We start from the raw sequence: 23,229 nt of genomic DNA, 5'->3' as shown, positions 1-23,229 counted from the left end.
GCTACACTAACATTCCTCAAGTCAATAAATAAAAGGAAACTGGCCCAGCCACAAACATACCAGCTTTGATCCTGGTTCATGAGGATTTAACTGATCCCAGCTGCCCTTACGACACCTTGCTAATATGAAAAAAATGCAAAAGCAAATAAAGTTTGCCAACAAGAAGCTTTCACAGCTTTAATAATTGGTAGTTCAGCATATCCCATGTTAAGTACAATTATTACTGGGGAAGTGAGTTGTAAGGTTCAGCACACACTATTCATTATTTGAGTTTTCCATAATCCTTAAGGCTGTCAATTGCCAACTGCCAAAAGTGGGTTCTTATAAATACATCAACTACCTGCCTTCTCAACCAGGAAACTGAACACAGTACCATTAATAAATAACATTCTTGTCTAGAAATGTCTTACTCTTTCTTCCAGTTCAACTATTCTTCTGTACTTTTATTTCTTGACGTAGTTGCAGCACTTCATTGGTGAGGCCACCTGGCCCCTCCTTGTTCCTCCATCCAAATTGTTAATATTCAATCAGATTACCAACAATCTGCTCCCTAAATTAACGTATTAAGTTCTAAAAGACGACAAGAGCAGAATAGAATCATAAATTATTCATATCAATAGAGAAGGGGGCATTCGGCTCATCGTGCCTGTGCCGGCTCTCTGAAAGAGCTGTCCAGTTAGTCCCTCACACTTGCTCTGCTATTTCGACAATCATTTTAAAAAACGCTATTTTTTTAAAAAAAGAGGATTTTTTTCACGTTTTTTTTAAAAAAGAAACAAAATCTCATTACCGCAGCCAGGACTGTCTCTAGTCTTGTAATAGTTTCAACCTTCTTGCATTTGTCATTATTCGAGTCTTATTATGATTCCGCACCCACCGTCACCACGCCCTTGACAAATACCAACCTGTACCCAACAACCCAGCTAGTCCTTCCCCCTCCCATGTTGTTTCTATGGCCCTATAGCAACCGGAAGCTGGAGGGTGGGGAGCCGGTCGCTTCGTTGATGACGTCGGCCCGTGGCGTTTGCTGATGACGTCGCCGGCGACCTGGAACCACGAGCGGGGAGACATGGTGAGGGGGAGAACGCTAACGCACCGGGGCTGTGTGAAAAATGTTGTTCGCCTTTTTAGAGCTTGTCTGAAATTGCGTGTTTTCAGGGAGAGTTCGACTTGTGCTCTGGTCAGGGTGTAATAAACTAAAGGCCGCTTCGGCGGGGCGAGGCTGGTCCAAGATTGGCCTAGAGCCTTGGGGAAATTGGACAACAAACTCCAGGATCACTTTCTGTGCAACCTTGGAGAAAAATCATAGGGACGTTTAAAAAAAAAAATTATTTTTGTTGTTATTTTCTTTGCCCCCGTCTTCAATATTTTTATATCTGGTAAAAAGGCTATTTGGCTGCCAGTCAAACATCATCCACTTGGGTTATGATTCTTTTTGTTTTCCAGAGCATAGGATGGATGTGTTGGTTAAATAATGGCAAGAGCATGGGGGCAAGTCATTGATGAAACCTCCAAAGATACATTTAAGCACAGTTGGCAACCCAGATTTTGGTGGAGTGGTGGTGCTGGTGACCATTAGACACAGGTGTCGGTGTTTAAAATCAACTAAAACTTAGAACTTATTCTGTCGAGCCATAACATTATCGTCTGTCTGCTGGCTGACTCACTTGCAACCCCGCTAGAGCCACTCAACCTGATCTGGAGACACTCAGGATCAGTCTCTAACAGGCTGCCCTAGGAATAAGGGACAAAAGATGTTACTTAAGGGACACGAGGCAAACAATCAAAAATAAGGGGTAATCCTTTAAAATACAGGACATTTAGTCACCCTGGCTCTTATGCTCTCTTCCCACCCTTCCCCTCCCCCCCCCCTCCCCGCAACTCTGTAAGACTAAAACCTCATCAAACTGCAGGCTGCCCCATCTCACCAGTTTGTAATATCCTGTACCATGTTTAAGCAGGTTTGACTGTTCTGCAAATGCAATGGAAAATGTTTCATCTGGGAATATTTTTATAAAGGGTTTATGTTTAGAATGAAGCATCCTTTATATAGAAGAGAAAGTAAAATATAAAAGAAGGGCATGTATTTATATAGTGCCTTTCACATCCACTGTCCCAAAGCACGTTATAGCCAATGAAGTACTTTTGAATTGTGAAAAAAATGCTGGAAAAACTCAGCAGGTCTGGCAGCATATGTGGAGAGAGAAACAGAGTTAACGTTTTGATTCCATATCACTCTTCTTCAGAGCTCTGAAGAAGACCATTAGAGGCAGGAGCTGGTGTTTAAAATCAACTAGACTTAGAACTTATTTTGTTGAGTCACAATATGTGGTGACACACTGTTTCTCTCTCCACAGATGCTGCAAGACTTGCTGAGTTTTTCCGGCGTTTTTTGTCTTTATTTCAGATTTCAGCATCCACAGTGTTTTGCTTTCATACTTTTGAAGTGTAGTCACTGTTCTAATGTAAGAACGTGCTATTGGATATCTGAAATAAAAATAGAAAAGTGGAAAGGTTAAGAACCAGAGGGCAAAATTTTGAGGTGATCAACGAGAGAAGCAATGATCACGAGGAAACTTTTTTTCTTACACAGTGATCGATTAGGATCTGAAAAACACTGTCTGAGAGTGTGGTGAAGGTTGATTCACTCGAGCTTTTAAAAAGAGAATTGGATAATTATCTGAGGAGAAAAGAAATTACAGGATCATGGGGAAAAGGTGTGGGATTGGGATTAAATGAGTTGCTCCTGCAGAGAGCCAGCACAGACAAGATGTGCCGAATGGCCTTTTTCCATGCATAACCATTCTTAGCCTATAAGTACTGCAATCATTCGAGACAGCCCTTATGATGAGAAACTGAATTAACCTGTCATGTTGATGAACTTTCTTGAACTGGAAGACTTAGCTTTTAAGTAGTTGTGGAGGGAGGGTATGGCGGGGGCAGCTGGAAAGAATAGTCAGCAAAAGCCCCATGTCTCATATGTTGGATGGAAAGATTAAGCAGCTAAAAATGTTTGGGCATGGTCACTTGCCTGAGGAACTTGTGCAGTGATGTTCTAGAATGCTCTTCAGATGTTGCCCTCTATTTAAATCTGCCATCATCATCATCCCTCTCTTAAAAGAAAAAAATCCTTGACCACACCATCCTTGCATACTATCATCCCATCTACAACCTCCTTTTCCTCTTCAAAGTCCTTGCACATGTTGTCACCTCCCAAATCCGTTCCCATCTTTCCTAGAACTCCATGTTTGAATCCCTACAGTTAGGTCTCCGACCCTGTCACAGTACCAAAATGGCTGTTATTAAAGTCACAAATTACGTCCTGTGTGACTGTGACAAATGTAACCTTTCCTTCCTCATCCTTCTCAACCTGTGTTGAGCCTTTGACAAGGTTGACCACACCATCCTCCCACAATGTCTCTCCATTGTCATCCAGCTGGGTGAGACTCCTCTCATCTGGTTCCATTCTTATCTATCTAATTGTAGCCAGAGAGTCTTATGAAATGGCGGCTTTTCCTGCTCCCACACCATTACCTCTGGTGTCCCCCAATGTTCTATACATGGTCCCCCCCCCCCCCCCCCCCATTTTTCATCTAGATGAAAATTTGTTCCTCAGCGCATCATCCAACCTCACAGTATTAGTTTTAATGTGTATGCTAATGTCACCCAGCTCTGCCTCACCACCATCCCCCTTGGTACTTCCACTAAACTGTCAGACTATTTAACCAACATCCAGTTCTGCATGAACAGAAATTTCCTCCACTTAACTATTGGAAATACTGAAGCCATAGTTTGGAGCAAAAACAGAATTACCTGGAAAAACTCAGCAGGTCTGGCAGCATCGGTGGAGAAGAAAAGAGTTGACGTTTCGAGTCCTCATGACCCTGGGGTCATGAGGACTCGAAACGTCAACTCTTTTCTTCTCCGCCGATGCTGCCAGACCTGCTGAGTTTTTCCAGGTAATTCTGTTTTTGTTTTGGATTTCCAGCATCCGCAGTTTTTTTGTTTTTATCCCATAGTTTGGAGCGGGAGCTGGAAACACTGTTCCTCAGCTACTGATTCCATCCCTGCCCCTGACAACAGTTTGAGAGTAAGCCAGTTTGTTCAACACCCTGGTGTCACATTTGACCCTGAGATGAGCTTCCGACCTCATCTTGGTGCCTTCACTAAGATTCCCTATTTCCACCTCCATATCATCACCTGACTTTGCCCCATTTCAGCTCATATGCTGCTGAAACTCTCATTCGTGCCCTCATTACCTCTGGATTTGACTGTTCCAGTACACATTCTCCCATACTCTGCCCTTCTTTATCTTGAGGTCGTCCAAAACTCTACTTGTGTCTTAAGGTGCACCAAATCCTGTTCCCTGTGCTCCTGTGGTCGCTGACCTACATTTATTTCCCAGCCAAACAGTCTTGATTTTGAGATTCCCATCTTTGTTTTCAAATCCCTCCTTGTTTTTTACCTCCCAACTCTGTAATCTCCTCCAGCCCCACAACACTACAAGATATCTGCACTCCTCTAATCCTGGGCTCTTGTGCGTCCCCAATTTTAATTGCTCCACTGGTTGCTGCCTTCAGTTGAGTTTGCTAATGACTGTCTTTTATTTTTGTGCTGACATCCTGGGCTCTGCCATTGTTAAGGATGGGGATACTCATGGAACCTTCCTTATACTCATATTAAAGCTATGTCACTATAATTCAGAGTTAAGCTTACAATGTACACATTTCTGTTTATTCTTCTCTAGTAAGGCATGCAAGTGATTTGATACTTTCTTCCTATGCAATTAATATCTTGGTTGTTAACATTAGAGCTGTTTGCATGTGTCACCTGGGCCTGCCCTAAGGTTGTTTCATTTTATTTTTCAGGGAAAAGCAAAGAAAACGAGAAAATATGCAACTATGAAGCGAATGATTAGTTTACGAGATACAAGAATGTAAGCTTTTTGAATTGTCATTGGAGGGAACTTAAAAGGATAGACTAGCCTAGCATTCTCCATTTTTCCGCCATTATTGCATTGTTCTTGTGAAACTTTCTACTTGGAAAGCAGTGGCATCTTCAGTCCAGACCAAAGGTTTATTATTCTATTAACATTTGTTGCTATTTGCATGGGAGGAGTTTTCTATACTCTTTAAGCACTTTTCTATGAAAAATGTCAAAATGGGTTTTAAATTTGTTCAAAGCAAAATATTGCAGATGCTGGAAATCTGAAATAGAACAGAAAATCCTGGAAAAACTCAGCTGGTCTGACAGCATCTTTGGCGAGAGAAACAGAGTTAACATTTTGAGTCTGAATGACTCTTCTTCAGGGCTCTGCTTCTCTCTCCACAGATGCTGTCAGACCTGCTGAGTTTTAACAGCATTTTCTGTTTTTATTTTAAATTTGTTCAAATTGCTCTCAGAATGACGATTTGCCACTCTTGGTTAACCCTTGATTGAAGGCAGAAAATGCAAGCCACAGCTTTCCTCCATTCAGAGTAGAAGTGTCAGGCTTAATCCCAGTTAGGTGCCAAGTTGGTAGATCTCAGTAGACACAGTGATAAGGTCTCTGCAATTAGCCTCCATGCTGCTGCATTGAGGAGGAGAAAATTAACCTATCGTTGCTGTTCCTGATCTTTGTTCAGTGACTCTTGATAGAAACATGGTGTTGGATAGTGGAGGGTGGTCCTGGATTAAACTAGTTTCCCTGTAAGCAAATAACCAGCTGGCATTTCCTGTCAAAGTTGTTACATGAATATCAACCACTTGTGTAAGGTGCTGGTGGATGACTGGTGCTTGTGAAACCCCAATAAGAAGTCAGTGTATTTTGTGGAAGTGGAAAAGTTGGCAGAGGATATTTCTAACTTTGGGTCTTGTGCTATTTCTCTGAAATGTATGCATCTGTTACTTTCACCCAATGGGAGGCTCTATTATTAACTATGAACTCAGCTCCTTAACATTAATGGTCACAATCTCCCTAAGGAACTGTGGAGTTCCAATGTGGAGTTGGGGTCCACGATCAGATCAGCTATGATCTTATTGAATGGCAGAGCAGACACGAGACGCCAAGTAGCCTGCTGCTGCTCTTAATTCGTATGTTTACATGAACTGGTTGATTTAATATATAAGGTAATAAATTTTTTTTTTTTCAGAAAAGAAAAAGACAGAGCAAAATCTCAGAAGACGATAAAAGAGGACCCCAGTGTCCTGAAAGTAAAAGAAGTGTACGTTTGAAGCTAGGTTTTACATATTATATACTTTAAATTAGCAGTTTTATATTGTTTTAAAAAATTATGGTGGTGAGAAATGCCAGGAATGGAATATTTCTCTCCTGTCCTTCTGCAGCAATGAGCTCTCTATCTTTGTCAAAGTAAAACTTGCTTTATTGGAATTTTCATTTCATAATTATTATTCATTCATCTCAGAAAATGGGGATCCTTTACTTAAAAGCTGCACTGGTATGTTGAACAATCAACATTCTACATTAGGGTTATGCCCAGAATCCTCAGCACAATCAATTTTCAATCTGAGCTCATTCTTGATCAGCCAGGAGAGGGACACACATGGAAACCCATTGCCATGTTTGGACCTCCACACAAGATGCTGAGAAATCTAGGCATTTCCCCATATAAATAAATGCTCTCATGTATGTGCTGAGTGGCAGTTATCATTTAGGTTAGGAACAAAAAGGTACTGAAGTATAATTGGCTAAATCTGTAGTCTACCAGCATATGGATTTGGCAAGCATTTCACTGCTTTTTCAGTCAGGAACTGCTTGGCTTGCAGTGCTATCTAGAATCCCAGTACCCAGTGACAGGACATTGCTTCAAGTTCAATTGGTGTATAGTCTTTACCCATCCACCCCAATTCCCCCCCAGCACCTGACCGGAATTATGGTAGGTCCTATCCCTATAGTGCCTGTTCACATACCTAGCCTCTAACTCTTGTTCCAAATCTCAGAATCTCTTCAACTATGTGATGGACACTTCCCTTCAACATGGCAGAAAGACTTACAGAGGGCAGTTTGCTATTTCATTGTTCCTAATGTCCACATACAGTGCTACGTACCAGGCTTACTCCTTACCAGCTACTTTATCCAAATTATCATCTGAAGGACTTTGGCAAAGAGGTGTTGAGATGAGAAGGAGGTGATGCCCTCTCAACAACAAAAATAGAAGAAAGAACACAACTTAGGATGGAATTCTCTCTCGGCCAAATTGTTATGCTGTGCATGGTATGCTAACAATATCTGGTAACAGAATGAAGTGCTGCAGAACTTGGTGTTAAGTAGATAGGAATCCTGAGAACCTGAAAATTTTCACACTGTTGATTCATAGACAACTACATCTACAAAATGTTTTTTGAAATCCCCTGTTTACAGTTGAAAATTAAGAAAGAACATGATATGCTTGCTTAATTCAAATACACTGAAGATAAATATAATCATTACAGACCTTTCTCTTTTTACTTTCTCAGGATAAAGTATCCTTCTTGCCTGTTTTTCCAATATAACACACAGCTGGGCCCCCCCTACTACATCCTAGTTGACACCAATTTTATCAACTTCTCCATCAAGACCAAACTGGACATTGTGCAATCGATGATGGACTGTTTGTATGCAAAGTGTAAGTACTTGTCAGCTATCTTGTTCATGAAATTAATTATTTTTGTGCTCCATTATCCCTCCTTTTGATGAATGTTCTTTTGGTGTGGGGATATCAATTCCTTTATTTATAAGAAGTCTACCATTTAAGATGGAGATGAAGAGGAATTTCTTCTGTTAAAGGGTCGTTAGTGCTTGGAATTCTCTTCCTCCCTGAGCAGTGGAAGCTGGGTCATTGACCATATTCAAGGTTGAGTTAGATAAATTTTTGATTGACAACGTTTATGGGGAACAGGCAGGAATGTAGAGTTACAGTCACATTGGACCTGCCTTGATCTTATAAACTAGTGGAACAGGCTTGACGAGCCGAATTGCATGTGCCTACTCCTATTATGTTCTTGTGTCTTTCCCTCCCCCACCAAGTTCTTTTTGCTTCCCTAAGTCATGTGTGAACTGCTGATGTCTCTACAAGCTTGAAGCTTGGATGGTCCTACAAAACTTTCCTAATGGATATTTCCCCCACCTCCCCTCTGGGATGAAACCTTGGTACTTTCCAAGAATAATACACAAGAGATGAGAAATCAGCCGTATTCAGGTTTGGGATTTGAATTGAATTTATATTGCAATCAGTGGGAATAGACAGTTAGAGGAAGCTAGGAACAGGAAAAGGCCACTTGGCTTGTTGAGTCTACGCCACATTTATTCTTTACCATGCCAGCTCTTTTCAAAATCCTATTTCCTTGCCTTTTCCCTGATGTTCCCATCAACCAGACACATTCACAAGGGGCCAGAGTTATAAAAGCTAGGGACACAATGTAGCTTCTCAAACCACAGTTCCTGCTTGGAATGCACAATTGCCTTTCACATCCTTTAATACCTTTAATTCCCAATTAATCTCCCTTTTAAATACTTTAATTGACTTTGAATCGAAAGACTTACACATTTTCATAACTGTGTGAAGAAATTCAACATACTTTTAGCTACCTATCCTTGTGCATAATTTTTGCATGAAAGAAGTGCATTTGCAGGATTTCAAAATGTTATGTTAACATTACAATTGGTTTCTTTCTGGATTTTGAAGATAGGGATAAGTTTCAAAGGAGCAAGAGTTGGTGTCTTTTGTCACAGAATAACATTTTCAAAATGCAGAGAGTAACACTGGTGATCAAATATGCAGCAACCAATGGCTTGTGAATACCTCGTGGTTCGGAAATGTCTTTAAACTGTAGGGATTATTGATAATGTGCAAAAGAGAAAGGAAAGTTGTTTTTATGTTTTTGCGATTTGCGCTGTGAATTCTGCGTCAGATATTGTTGATTCAACAGTACTATGCAACACTGAATCTAGGGGAGCAAAGCAGATTCTGAATATTGAAGGAGGGGAGGTCAGGTTATATTGTGGGAAAATATTCCTGCAAAATTAAGATTCTCTTAATTGTCTGATTTTTGAATGCACCGTTTATGTAATAAGCTAATCTATACAGGGAAAAATGCTAGACCACTTCTGCATTTAAATTAAAAACTTCATTTATTTCTACATTCTCTCACACTCCTTTCTTGCAGGCAAGTGCACATGCACTCACTTGTGAGGGCACTCTGATATTCCAGTCTCTCAATTGCTGATCATAGCACCAGAGAGAGAGAGAAGCACATATACACACAGACAAAAAAAAAAACATTGGGACTGAAAAATGGTTGCATAAGGACAGACAGAGAACCACAGGAAGGAGGGAAAGAGAGAAACAGTCACACTGGGACAGACAAACCTGCAGAGTGTGATAGCTATAGAGATGGATATAAATAGGGATATACATACTAGAAACACAATAATAAAGAATGGATTTGAGCATTTACTGCAAAGGATGGAGTTGTTGTATGTGTGAGTTGCAAGTGATTGTTTAAATAAAATTGAGCAAAATTAGACATGTAATCAATTGTTAAGCATTACTTCCTGTAAGATGGGCATTGCTGGCAAAGCTTTCTCTGGAAGTTGAAAGAGAGAAAGAAAAGTTCCACAATAAAACAAAACATCGATACAAGGTGTGATCTCTGCATTTTCTCTAGGTGTTCCCTGTATCACAGACTGTGTGATGGCAGAAATCGAGAAGCTGGGACAGAAGTACAGGGTCGCACTCAGGTAAAAGAATTTCTAGAACACGTTCATCAGTGTTTCACCTGAACTCAAAAACTCATCCAGGAATATGTATGTGTGTGTGTTTTATTCATTCATTGGATGTGGGTGGTGATGGCAAGGACAGCATTTATTGACCATCCCCAATAGCCCTTGAGAAGGTGGTGGTGAACTGCCTTCTTGAACAACTTCGGTCTGCGTTGTGAAAATACTTCCCCAAGGCTGTTAGGGAGGGTTTCCAGGATCTTGACCTAGTGATGATGAAGGAACAATTATATATTTCCAAGTCAGGGTAATGTGAGACTTGGTGCGATGGTGTTTCAGTGGACGGGCTGCCATTATCCATTACTGATACTAGCTTTTCATTCCGGGCTTAATTAATTAGCTGAATTTAAATTCCGCAGCTACAATGATAGGATTTGAACTCATGCCTCTGTGTCATTAATCCAGGCCTCAAACTTACTAGTCCAGTAATATAATCACTGTGCAACTGTGACATACTTCGGATAGCCCAATGTTCTCTGCAAGTGTCACACTTTTAATTATAGAGTTCCAGATGCAGTGAAAGTACCAGTTTCCAAGCAATAGCTATTCAAGATTCATTGACAGGAGTAGTCCAACACTTGGAAGCCAAAAACATCTAGAATTTTAAAAATTGCAAATATGTTCAGTGTAGGTCATTGGGAGCCAGAATGCGATTGCTGAATTTGTAACGTTTTTGTTGTGCTTTTCCAGAATAGCAAAGGATCCACGGTTTGAGCGATTACCTTGCACACACAAAGGAACATATGCTGATGATTGCCTAGTGCAGCGAGTCACACAGGTAAGAAAAAACCCACTGCTGCTCATTTATCAAAATATTTTGAAAACATTTATATTTTAGCAAATTTTTTCCCTCTAATATCTGCCTGCCTTAAAGGTATTAGGCTACTGTTTTACAAGCACCAGCAGCTCTCTTGCACCTGATGCAAATGGCCATTCTTCATGTCTAGCCATAAGGTATATCATAGCTTTGCCCACTATCTGTATGCATGCACATTCAAGCTAGATTAAATAATGGATATAACCCCAAGGAGGGCAATTGTAGCACCCGATTACTACTTCAGTTCTGATAATTTAATACAGCCAAGATCAGGGCTTTAATGTTAGACCTTCTGACTATTTGTCTCTGTTCTGGCCTAAATTAATGTGCCAAATTGCAGAAGTAGACCAGGCTCTTCGCATTTTATCGTGAATGATATCCCTGTGCACAAACGCTAGAGATCAAATGTCCAAGAAAGTCATAGAATAGTACAGCACTAAAGGAAGACTTTTGGTCCATTGAGTCTGCACCGACTCCTTCAAAGATACTCCCCTGCTCTTTCCCCATATCTGCAATTTTTTTTCCTTCAAATATTTATCCAATTCCTTTCTTCAATTTGCCCATCATCTTATCAGGCCAAATCCTAACCACCCGTTGCATAAAAACGTTTTTTCCAAGTCACCTCTGGTTCTTTCAACAATCACTTTAAATCTGTGCCTTCAGGTTATCAGTCGTTTGGCTATTGAAAACCGTTTCTCTTTATCTACTCTTATCTAAACTCGTCACAATTTTAAACAATTCCATCAAATTTTCTCTTGGCCTTCTCTAAGGTGACCTAAACAGTTACTTTGTGCACTCACAGAAGAAGATACAGAAAATCTCCCAAAATACTTTGCCCCCAAGGAACTTGTGAAACTGAGGAAATAAAAGAGATTAGTATTAGTACAGAGGTATTACTTGAAAAGTTAACTGGATAGAAGGCTGGCAAATCTGGACCAGATGAGCTTCATCCCAAAGTGTTGAAAGAGGTGGCTAGCGAGATAGTGGATGCATTGGTGGTTATCCTAAATTCTATTGATTCTAGAAAGGCTCCCCCGGACTGGAAAGTAGCAAACATAACCCCATAATTTAAGAAGGGAGGAAGAGAGAGAATGGAGAACTACAGACCTGTTAGTCTGAGGTCAGTAGTAAGGAAAATGTTCACATTTATTATAAAGGATGTGATAACTGGACATTTAGAAAAGAATGGTAAAATTGGGGAGAGGCATCATGAATTAATGAAAGGAAATCATGTTTGACAACTTGTTGGCATTTTTTGAGGATGTTATTGCAGAATAGATAAAGGAGAACAATGGATGTGGTGTATTTGGATTTTCAGAAGGCTTTTGATAAGGTTCCTTTAATAAGGAGGTTAGTAAATAAAATTAGAACGCATGGACTTGGGGAATATATACTAGCATGGATTGAGAATAGATTAACAGGCAGAAAGCAGAGAGGAGGAATAAACGGATCATTCTCAGAGTGGCAGACTGTTATTAGTGGAGTAGCGCAAGAACCAGTGCTAGGTCCACAGCTATTCACAATCTATGTAAATGATCTGGATGTGGGGACCAATTGTAATATTTCCAAATTTGCTGATGACGCCAAACTGGGTAGAGAAAACAGAATATTTCTTAGACGGTGAGAGGTGGGAAGTGCGGATGTCCAAAGGGACCTGGGTGTCCTTGTTCATGAATCACTAAAAGCTAGCATGCAGGTGCAGCAAGCAATTAAGAAGGCAAATAGTATGTTGCTGTTCATTGCAAGGGGGTTTGAGTACATGAATAAGGATGCCTTGCTTCTGTTATATAGAGCCTTGGTGAGACCTCATCTCGACTATTGTGTACAATTTTGTTCCCCTTATCTAAGGAAGAATATACTTGCTATAGAGCAATGGAGGTTCACCAAATTAATCCCTGGGATTGTGGGATTGTCTTATGAGGAGAGATTGAGGAGACTGGGTCTGTATTCCCTAGAGTTTCAAAGAATCATGGGTGACCTCATTGAAGCTTACAAAATTCTTACAGGGCGTGACAGGGTGGATGTAGATAAGATGTTTCTGCTGACTGGTAAGTCAAAAACCAGGGAGCACAATCTCAGGGTAAGGCTGAGATGAGGAGGAATTTCTTCACTCAGAGGGTGGTGAATCTTTGGAATTCTCTACCCCAGGGGACTGTGGAAGGTTGATCATTGAGCATGTTCAAGACAGAAATCGATAGATTTCTAGAGACCAATGATATCAAGAGATATGAAGATAGTGCGCGAAAGTGGCATTGAGGTAGATGATCAACCATGATCTAATTGAATGGCAGAGCAGACTGGATGGGCCGAATGGCCTACTCCTGTTCCTGTATGAACAACTCACCTCCTCCAGTCTGTCCATGTAATTGCAATCCCTCATCCCTGGGACTATTCCAGCAAATCTCCTCTGTGCCCCCTCCAAAGCCTTGACATCTCCATCCTTAAGTGTGGTGCCCAGAATTGGACAATTTTTTTTAACGAGGCAATTTTTAACTTATTTTTTCTCCCTTGCAGCACAAATGTTACATTGTAGCAACAGTGGACAGAGATCTCAAGAGGAGGATCCGGAAAATTCCAGGGGTTCCTATTATGTACATCTCTAATCATAGGTAAGAGCATAAAAACTAGAAAAGACCATTTATCCTGTGCATCCCCATCAAATAGGACACAATCTTGACCATGTTTTTCTTAGATAAAATTCACACCCTTCTAGTCTTTGCTGAACCCAAAATCTATCCAATTCTTTTCTAAATTCTTCCAGTGAGTCGCTGCTTATTAATTTTGAAATGTTTCCAGCTGTTGGCTCATCATTTTCGCACATTGGTCCTTATTGTTCTGTATTGGGCTCTGAATTGTACTCAGGTTTGTTGTGGGTGTGGTTTACTTCTCATGTATGACATTCCCTTCTCCCTAATCAGGGGGCTAACACTTCTCTGACTTCAGAGGAAGTATATTTTCCAAAGTGTCAGCCTGCAAGCCTGTTGAGAAACAAATTGCAAATGATGAATTTGGATAGACCTATGCTGTTGTGCAATCTGCAATATAATGAGGCTACACCTACATTTTTTACTGAGGCCTTTTACTTGTACAGTATGTGTCCTACATCCGGTAGATAGGATGCAATCCATCTAGACAGCTGTTATGTTCCAGATAGTTATTTCAGGCTCCTGTATCTCCTTCAGTCATAATGCACACGTATACAATCTCAACCTCATGCATACATATTCACTTCTAGCCCATTTACACCAAATATATATTTTTAAATGTATTTTAAAAATGCATTCATTTTTAAACAAAGCCAATTATTGGAATAAAACTATTTTTTTCTTTATCTTTTCATGGGAGGTGTGCATCACTGGCAAATCCACCATTTGTTGCCCACCCCTAATTGCTCTCATCTTGCTAGACCATTTTAGAGGGCATTTAAGAGTCAGCCACATTGCTATGGGTCTAGGATCACATGTAGGCCAAACCAGGTGAGGATGGCAAATTTCCTTCCCCAAGGGACATTAGTGAACTAGATGGGCTTTTATGACAATCAACGATAGTTTCACGGTCACCATTACTGAGGCTATTAATTGAATTTAAATTTCATCAGTTGCTGCAGTGGGATTTGAACCTAGGCATTAGCCTGGGCCTCTACAGTACTAGTCCAGTGACATTACCACTGCACCACCATCTCTCCAAATGAGGCTACTGGAAATATAAAATTAAAACAGGAAATGCTGGAAATACTGGATTGGCCTTTGTCATTTACCGCCCATATATTCAATTATTTTCAGCAATGTGTGTATGTGTGCACACATCACTTTGATAATTCACTGTAAAACAATAGCTTTGGTAACACTGGGAATATGTCAGCACAATTAAATTTTATTTGTAAGGATTAATGTAATTTTAATACATTTTCTGAAAAATGTCTAGATGCATGACTCAAGCTGTGGTGTTATTAATTATGTTACCCTTTGGCTACTCTTGATGAGGTAACTCATTCTAGAAATATTTTCTCCTGTATGCTGGCAAAACCAGTCATTTGATACCAGACACTTGTAAAACCCGAAGCTTTAGCTATTCTCTCCATTGTTGTAGCCAAGTCAAACTTTAGCTCATTATTCCTGGCTAGATGAAAAATGAATTTTTGAAATGTTTTCACATAGTCCAGAGATATGGTTCTCCGTTTAAGTTTTTTTGGAAGGAGAATGGATATCAAAGCCATAGGTCTGCACCATAGTGTTGTAGAAATTTAGTGCAGATGGTGTCATTGGGTCCATTGTAGCTATGTTGATGTTAGCTCCGCGTTGGAACTATGTATTTTAATCCAATTTTCCTCTAATTCCCTGGATGCCATGGTAATTGTTGTTTTCTTGTCCTAACTGGTGCCTCTTAGAACGCTCCACATCCTTGTATTAAATCCACAGCTTGAGCTTAGCCTAACATTTTATACTATCCTTGTGAAAATGGATTTTCCAGCATTTCCTGTGAACTCCTGTCAACTTTGGCTCAGTGGTAGCACCCCTAACTCTGAGTCTGAAAGTTGTGGGCTCCAGCACTGCCCTAGCAACTTGAGTACAGAACCTAAGAACATAAGAAAATAGGAGCATTAGTGGGTCATACAGCCCCTGGAGCCTGCAGCACCTTTCAATAAGATCATGGCTCATCTGATCTTGGCCTCAACTCTATTTTCATGCCTGATCCCCATAACCCTTGACTCCCCTATAGTTCAAAACTGTGTCTATCTCAGCCATGAATATGTTCAATGACTCAGCCTTTACAGCTCTGGCTTAGAGAATCTAAAGATTCATGACCCTCTGAGTGAAGAAAACCCCCCCACCCCATCTCCATCTTAAATCAATGATTCCTTATTCTGAAACTAAGCCCACCCCACCTCTCAAGTTCTAGAGAGAAACAACCCCTCAGCATCAAGCCCCCTCAAAATCTTAGATGTTTCAATAAGATCTCTCATTCTTCTAAACTCCCATAACTATAGGCCCAACCTGCCAACCTTTCCTGATAAGACAACAGTTTCATCTCAGGAATCAACCTGGTGAACCTTCTTTAAACTGCCTGTAATGCAAGTATATCCCTCTATAGATAAGAAAACCAAAACTGGCAGTATGCCAGATACGGTATCACAAATGAACTGTACAGCTGAAGCAAGGCTTCCCTAATTTTATATTCTATTCCCCTTGCAATAAAGGCCAGTATTCCATTTGCCTTCCTATTTGCCCGCTGTACCTACATGCTAACTATTTGTGTTTCATGTACATCCAGATCCCTCTGCACCACAGCATTCTGTAGTCTCTCTATTTAATTGACATTTTGCTTTTCCATTCTTACTGCTAAAGTGGATAACACAGCCTATTTATATCCCTCTGCAGACTCTTTGTGTCCTCCTCACAACTTGCTTTCCCATCTATTTTTGCATTGTGGACAAATGTGGCTACAATACAATCTGTCCCTTCATCCAAATTATTAATACAGTAGTTGAGACCCAAGCATTGGTTCATGTGACACCCCACTAGTTAGAGTTTGCCAACCCAAAAATAACCATTTTATCCTGACCCTGTTTTTTGTTAGTTTACCAATCTATACATGCAACACCATGAGCTCCTGTTTAGTAACTTTTTTTGTGGCACCTTTTTGAATGCCTTTAAACATCCAAAAACACATCTTCTGGGTTCCCCTTTATCCATCCTGCTCGTTATATCCTAAAATAAATCTAATAAATTAGTCAAACATGATTTCCGTTTCATAAATCTATGTTCACTCTGCTTTTTTGTATTATGATTTTCTAAATGTCTGCTACTACTTCCTTAATAATGGATTCTAGTATTTACCCAATGGCAGATGTTAGACTAATTGGTCTATAGATTTCTGCTTTCCATCAGTCTCATTTCTTGAATGGGGGTAATACATTTGCGATTTTCCAATCGGCTGGGATGTTTTTAGATAATAGGGCAATTTTGGAAGATTACAGCCAATGCATCTACTACTTCTTTTGAGACCCTAAGATGCAGGTCATCAAGTCCAGGGGAGTTGTCAGCCTTTAGTCCCATTAGTTTGCCTAGTACTTTTTCTCTAGTGACAGCGATTGTTTTAAGTTCCTTCCTTCTTTCCTCCCTTTTGCCCCCTGATTTTCTACTATTATTGGGATACTATTTCACTATTTTCTACATGAATGCAGATACAAAATACATGTTCAGAGTCTCTGCAGTTTCCTTGGTTTCCATTAATTCAACATTCCCATCTTGAAAAGGACCAACATTTAGTTTACGACTCTCTTCCTTTTTATATACTTGTAGAAGCTCTTACTGTCAACTTTTATATTTTATCTAGTTTCAACCATTTTCTCCCTTCTTTTGAGTCATCCTTTGGTGGTTTCTAAAATTTTCCCAATCTTCTAGCTTACCAATCTTCACAACATTGTATGCCCTTTCTTTTAATTTGATATCATATTGAATATTCTTAGTTAGACACGGATGGTTCACCCTTCCCATAGGAATATACCTTGGTTGAGAATCTTGAAATATCTCCTTAAATGTCTGTCACTGTTTACCTTCAGTCTGACCATTTAATCTATTATTTAAGTTTAGCTTTATTTAATTTCAAAATACCCAGGTTTTTCACTCCCACAATCAATATTGAAATTCCATCATATTATGATCACCTTTCCCTAGTCAATCCTTTACAATAAGATTGTTAATTAACCAAGTCTCGTTACACATCAACAGGTCAAAAATTGCCTGTTTCCTGGTTGGTTCCACACCATACTGTACTAAGAAACCATCCTGAATATACTCCAGGAACTCACCCTTTGACAATTTGGTTACCTAGATTAAAAACTGCAAATGAACAATTGAGAAATATTTCAAAACTGAACACCACTTCATTAGTTCTATGTTTTTAAACTATTCATTCATGGGATGTGGGCATCGCTGGCTAGGCCAGCATTTATTACCCACCCCTAACTGCCCTTGAGAAGGTAGTGGTGAGCTGCAATAGAGATGGCAGGGCAGGTGATGTGTTGCAGCTGCAGCATTTGAGAACTGGTAGAGATCAATGTGATAGACTGCATTAGGTGTCTGTGGTTCAAGGAACTTCAGCTGAGAGTTGATGAGTAGGGCAGAAAATTACCAGGAGGCAGTCACACCCTTAAGGTAATTTTTCACATTTGGTCCATGGTGGGGGACAGGAGGGTGTGACTGGGAGTGAGGCAAGCATAGGGATCCAGAAGGTAGCATTGGGGGAGCCGCAGCCCTTGCATTTCTCCAACAGGTACAAGGTTTTTGCAGCCTATGTGGATGAGAGCAGGGACGGCTGGGAGGATGAGCGAACTGACCACAGCACTGTGGTACAAGAAGCCATTTAAGTTGTGGGAATAAGAGGAATGTAGTAATTGTAGGGGACAGTATAGTTGGGAGAATAGATACTCTCTCTGCAGGTAAGAGTGAAAATCCCGAAGGCTGTTTTGCCTGCCCGGTGCCAGAGTTAAGGGCGCCTCCTTGGGGCTGGAGAGGAACTTGGAATGGGTGGGGAAGGATCCAGTTGCCATGGGTACCAACATCTTAGGTATGACCAAGAGAGCATCTGTAGCTAGAGACTAAATTAAAAAGCAGAACCGCAGAGGTAATAATCTCTGGGTTACTACTTGAGCCAAGAGCAAATTGGCATATGGTAAATATAGTTGAATATGTGACTCAAAGATTTGTTTGGGAGAAATGGGTTTCAATTCATGGAACACTGCCAGCAGTACTGGGAAACAGGAAGTTGTTCCATTGGGTTGGGTTTCACTTGAACCAGTGTCCTGGTGAATCAAATAACCAGAGCTGTAGATAGGGCTTTAAACTAAACATTGGTGGGGGTGGGCAGGCAGCATGGGCAAGAAATGTAGAAAGTTAGGGAGAAAAGACAAGGCATTCGTACACAGTGATGATTAAACAGAGTGCAACAGGAATGAATAGAGTATAAACATAAGTCTGCACCAGCAAATATGTTGAGTAGGAAAAATGGTAAAAAGACAAAACTGAAGGTTCTTTATCTGAATGCACAGATCATTTGTAACAAGGTAGGTGAATTGATGGCACAAATAGAAACAAATGGAATGGCTATCAGATCTTACCTGAGAAGTGGTTACAAGGTGACCAAGATTGGGAACTGAATATTCTGGGATACAAGACATTTTGGAAGAATAGGAAGGGAAAAAAAAGGAGGTGGGTTAGCTCCATTAATAAAGAATGAGTTCAATACTATAGTGAGAAACAATCTTAGCTCAAGATCAAGATGTAGAATCCGTTCAGATAGAGATATGAAACAGCAAGGGAATGAAGTCACTGGTGGGAGTTGTCTGTCGGCCCCCTAAAAGCATCTGCGCTGTTGGACAGGCTTTTTATCAAGAAATAATAGGGGCTTTTAAGAAAGGTACTGCAATAATTGTGAGCAACTTTAACCTTCATATATTTGACAGTCTACTTTGCCACTTCAGCAAGGCATCTCTGGCAATACAGCAATCATTCATTAATATCTGCAGACTGAGGGGAGTGGGGTGGGCGTGGCTGCCTTTGGACATCTTATTAAAGCAGGTCTTATCTGTCCTCTTAAGTAAACCAGAAGGATCTCATCGCATTACTTGAAGATGAGCAAGGAAATTCTACCAGCATCGTGGCTAACATTAATCTCTCAACCAACAGCACTAAACATATTAACTGATCATTTATCTCCATGCTGCTCTTGGAACCTTGCTGTGTGCAAAAATTGGCTGCCATATTGCCCTAAATTGCAAAAGTGTCTGCACTTCAAAATTAATTGGCTGTGAAGCACTTAGAAACGTTCTAAGGTCATGAAAGGTACTATATTAAATGCAAATGCATTCTTCCTTTCTTGCATGTATGCTGGACAGATTGTATTAATAAGCAGTTTGATAATGAGCACTCTGCTATACAATATTATTTTTCTTTCAGGTACAACATTGAACGGATGCCTGATGACTACGGTGCCCCCAGATTTTGAAAAGGCAGTACTACTCTACTTGCACCAAACAATTGGCGTTGCGCTTTATCAGATGAAATGCATTTGCCTCAGTACATTTTGAATAAACACTTGGCTCGTGCATGCTCTACATTTTTCAGAAAAGATTGTTGTTTGTTAGTAAATTAAGTTGTTATTTTGGGAAATCTAATTCCAATTTGTAAATGGGATTGCCCTGTGCTTTTTTTCCCTTCCAATATTCTCTCCTCTTTGATTATTGTTCAAAAGATGTGGTTAAATTCATTGCCGAAACAGGGCATCATCTTTGAGCCTCGACAGTGAAGGAAATGACAGTTGAGCCTCACTTTATCTTTATTAAGTCTTCATGTGGTTACTTCTAACTGGAGGTACTGTTTGCCAATTGGAAACGGGAGCTGTAAATAAATTTTCCTAAATCTAGGGAAGCTATGTCAGGTAGCATACCTCCCAGAGTGCTGGCTGAAATAAGCTGACTAATAAGGTGAAGAATTGAATCAATACCATTGCCTGTATGCCTAAGTGGTGGTGATTTTACCTTTTTTTGCTAAGTATAATTTTGTACAGTTTTACTTTTCAATATTATCTCTACTAACTTACTGCCACTGTATCTGTTCTTTGATTTACTTTGGGCCAGTAGCTGGCATATTTGAACATACAACTCAAGGCAAGGAAGCATCCTTCTACAATGTACAAACATTGATGGACAGAAGACTGTATGGCCCATCCCTCCTGTCCGACACAGGGAAGGCAGTGGAATAGTGGTATTGTCGCTGGACTAGTAATCCAGAAACCCAGAGCATTACCATGGGGACTTGGGTTTGAAATGTGAATTCAATAACAATCTGGAATTAAAAGTCTAAAATGATTATGAAACCATCTGGTTCACTTATGTCCTTTAGGGAAGGAAATCTGCCTGGTCTGACTTACATGTGACTCCAAACCCACAGCAACGTGGTTGACACTGCCCACTGAATTATGGGAAAATGTGAATATTTTGCATATATATATTATCTATATATGAATACAGTATACCCTCTGCCTGACATAGTCATACTCATGGAATCATACCTTACAGACAATGTCCCAGACCACCATTACCATCATGTCTTACGGGCAGGACAGACCCAGCAGAGATGGTGGCACAGTGGTATACATTCGGGATGGAGTTGCCCTTAGAGTCCTCAACATTGACTCTGGACCCCTTGAAATCTCATGGCATCAGGTCAAATATGGACAAGGACACCTCCTGCTAATTACCACGTACCGTTTTCAAATCCCCCCCCCCCCCCCCCGCCCCCCAAAACAAGCTAATAATGAATCAGTACACCTCCATGTTGAACACTACCTGGAGGTAACAAGGGTACAGAATGTACCCTGGGTGAGGGACTCCAATGTCCTTCACCAAGAGTGGCTCAGTAGTACCACTATAGACCGAACTGGTCAAGGACATAGCTGCTAGACGGGGTCTGCGGCAGATGGTGAGGGAACCAACAAGAGGGAAAAACATACTTGACCTCATCCTCACCAACCTACCTGTCACAGATGTATCTGTCCAAGACAGTATTGGTAGGAGTGACCACCGCACAGTCCTTGTGGAGATGAAGCCCCATCATCACATTGAGGATACCCTCCATCCTGCTGTGTGGCACTACCACCATGCTAAGTCGAATAGATTTTGAACAGATCTAACAACTCAAGACTGGGCAACCATGATGTGCTGTGGGCCATTGGCGGCAGCAGCAGAATTGTACTCTGCCACAATCTGTAACCTCATGGCCCAGCATATCCCTCACTCTAGCATTACCACCAAGCCAAGGGACCAACCGTAGCTCAATGAAGAGTGCAGGAGGGTATGCCAGGAGCAGCACTGGCATACCAAAAATGAGGTGTCAACCTGGCAAAGCTACAGCTCAGGACTACTACCATGCCAAATAGCACAAGCAGCAGGTGGTAGACCTAAGTGATTCCACAACCAATGGATCAGATTTTTTTTTATATATTCGTTCTTGGGATGTGGGTATAACTAATCACTATCCAGGCCAACATTTATTGCCCAACCCTAATTGCCATTGTTTAGAGGGTATTTAAGAGTCAACCGTGTTGCTGTGGGTCTGGGTCTGGAGTCACATGGATGGCAGATATCCTTCCCTAAAGGGCATTAGTGAGTCAGATTTTACAAAAAATGGCAACAATTTCATGGTCATCATTTTATTGAATTCAAATTTCACCATCTGCTATGGTGGGATTCAAACCCAGGTCCCCAGAGCATTGCCCCTGGGTCTCTGGATTATCAATTCAGTGACAATGTCTCTACACCACCATCTCTCCTATGTAAGATCTGCTGTATCTAAGCTCTGCAGTCCTGCCGCAAACGGTCCTGAATGGTAGTGGACAATTAACTGGAGGAGGAGGCTCCACAAATATCCAAATCCTCAATGATGGAGCAGCCAACCCATCAGTGCAAAAGATAAGGCTGAAGCATTTGCAGCAATCTTCAAAGAGAAGTGCCAAGTGGATGATCCATCTCAGTCTCCTCCGGAGGTCACCAGCATCACAGATACCAGTCTTCAGCCAATTCAATTCACTCCATGTGATATCAAGAAACAGCTGAAGGCAGTGGATACTGCAAAGGTTATGGGTCCTGACAATATTCCAGCAATAGTACTGAAATATTGTGCTCCAGAATTTGCCATGGCCCTAGCCAAGCTGTTCTAGTACAGCTATAACATCTGCACGACAATGTGGAAAATTGCCCTGGTAAATCCAGTACACAAACAGGACAAATCCAACCTGGCCCCCATTACCGCCCCATCAATCGACTCCTGGTCATCAGTAAAGTGATGGAAAGGGTCATCAACAATGCTATCAAGCGGCACTTGCTTAGCAACAACCTGGTCACTGACAATCAATTTGGGTTCCGCCAGGGCCACTCAGCTCCTGACCTCAAAACAGAATTGGTTCAAACATGGACAAAAAAGCTGAACTCCAGAGGTGAGGTGTGAGTGACTGCCCTTGGCATCAAGGCAGCATTTGACTGAGCCCTAACAAAATTGGAGTCAATGGGAATTGATAGGGGGGAGCTCTCCGCCAACTGGAGTCATACCTATCACAGAGGAAGATGGCTGTGGTTGTTGGAGGTCAATCATCTTAGTCCCAGGACATCACTGCAGGCGTTCTTCAGGGTAGTATCCTAGGCCCAATCATCTTCAGCTACTTCATCAATGACCTTTCTTCCATCATAAGGTCAGAAGTGGGGATGTTGGATGATGATTGCACAATTTTCAGCATAATTTGTGACTCAAAACATAATTCAGATACTGAAGCAATCCATGTCTAAATGCAACAACACCTGGACAATAGCCAGGCTTGGACTGACGAGTGGCAAGTAACATTTGCACCACAAAAGTGTCAGGCAATGACCATCTCCAACAAGAGAGAATCCAACCATCGCCCCTTGAGGTACAATGGCATTAACATCACTGAATCCCCCACTATCAACATCCTGGGGGTTACCATTGGCCAGAAATGGAACTGGACTAACCATATAAATACTATGGCTACAGAAGCAGGTCAGGGGCTAGGAATCGTGCGATGAGTAGCTCACCTCCTGACTCCCCAAAGCCTGTTCATCATCTACAAGGCACAAGTCAAG

The 23,229-nt window shown here is 41.0% G+C and overlaps 2 protein-coding genes across 3 annotated transcripts in view; one reads left to right on the top strand and one right to left on the bottom strand.

Annotated features, from left to right (window-relative positions):
* The window catches only part of arel1 (apoptosis resistant E3 ubiquitin protein ligase 1), a 74,810-nt gene extending 73,915 nt beyond the window's left edge, over positions 1-895 (bottom strand). The window contains exon 1 of one of the 2 annotated variants that reach the window (XM_041214535.1): positions 791-895. The gene's annotated coding sequence lies outside the window, so the exon portion shown is untranslated. Of the gene's footprint in view, positions 1-410; positions 588-790 lie in introns of those variants that run through there. The other variant, XM_041214534.1, reaches the window with a different exon arrangement.
* A 103-nt stretch (positions 896-998) lies between these two features.
* On the top strand, positions 999-19,691 carry fcf1 (FCF1 rRNA-processing protein). The gene is made up of 8 exons (XM_041213794.1): positions 999-1,072; positions 4,869-4,936; positions 6,132-6,203; positions 7,456-7,604; positions 9,646-9,718; positions 10,448-10,535; positions 13,089-13,183; positions 19,532-19,691. Exons 1-8 carry the CDS (start codon positions 1,031-1,033, stop codon positions 19,578-19,580), a joined length of 636 nt encoding a protein of 211 aa, XP_041069728.1. The 5' UTR covers positions 999-1,030; the 3' UTR covers positions 19,581-19,691.
* Positions 19,692-23,229: the final 3,538 nt, after the last annotated feature.

Source organism: Carcharodon carcharias, chromosome 20, assembly GCF_017639515.1.
Source record: "Carcharodon carcharias isolate sCarCar2 chromosome 20, sCarCar2.pri, whole genome shotgun sequence".
Classification (NCBI taxonomy): Eukaryota; Metazoa; Chordata; class Chondrichthyes; order Lamniformes; family Lamnidae; genus Carcharodon; species Carcharodon carcharias.
This window is presented reverse-complemented; position numbering and strand designations above follow the sequence as displayed.

Bases quoted from the DNA above. Each gene is read 5' to 3' on its own strand.
- fcf1 (XM_041213794.1), top strand. From the start codon at position 1,031: ATGACGTCGCCGGCGACCTGGAACCACGAGCGGGGAGACATG. The intron at 4,937-6,131 runs GTAAGCTTTTTG...TTTTTTTTTCAG, and splicing joins AGTTTACGAGATACAAGAAT to AAAAGAAAAAGACAGAGCAA. The intron at 7,605-9,645 runs GTAAGTACTTGT...CATTTTCTCTAG, and splicing joins GGACTGTTTGTATGCAAAGT to GTGTTCCCTGTATCACAGAC.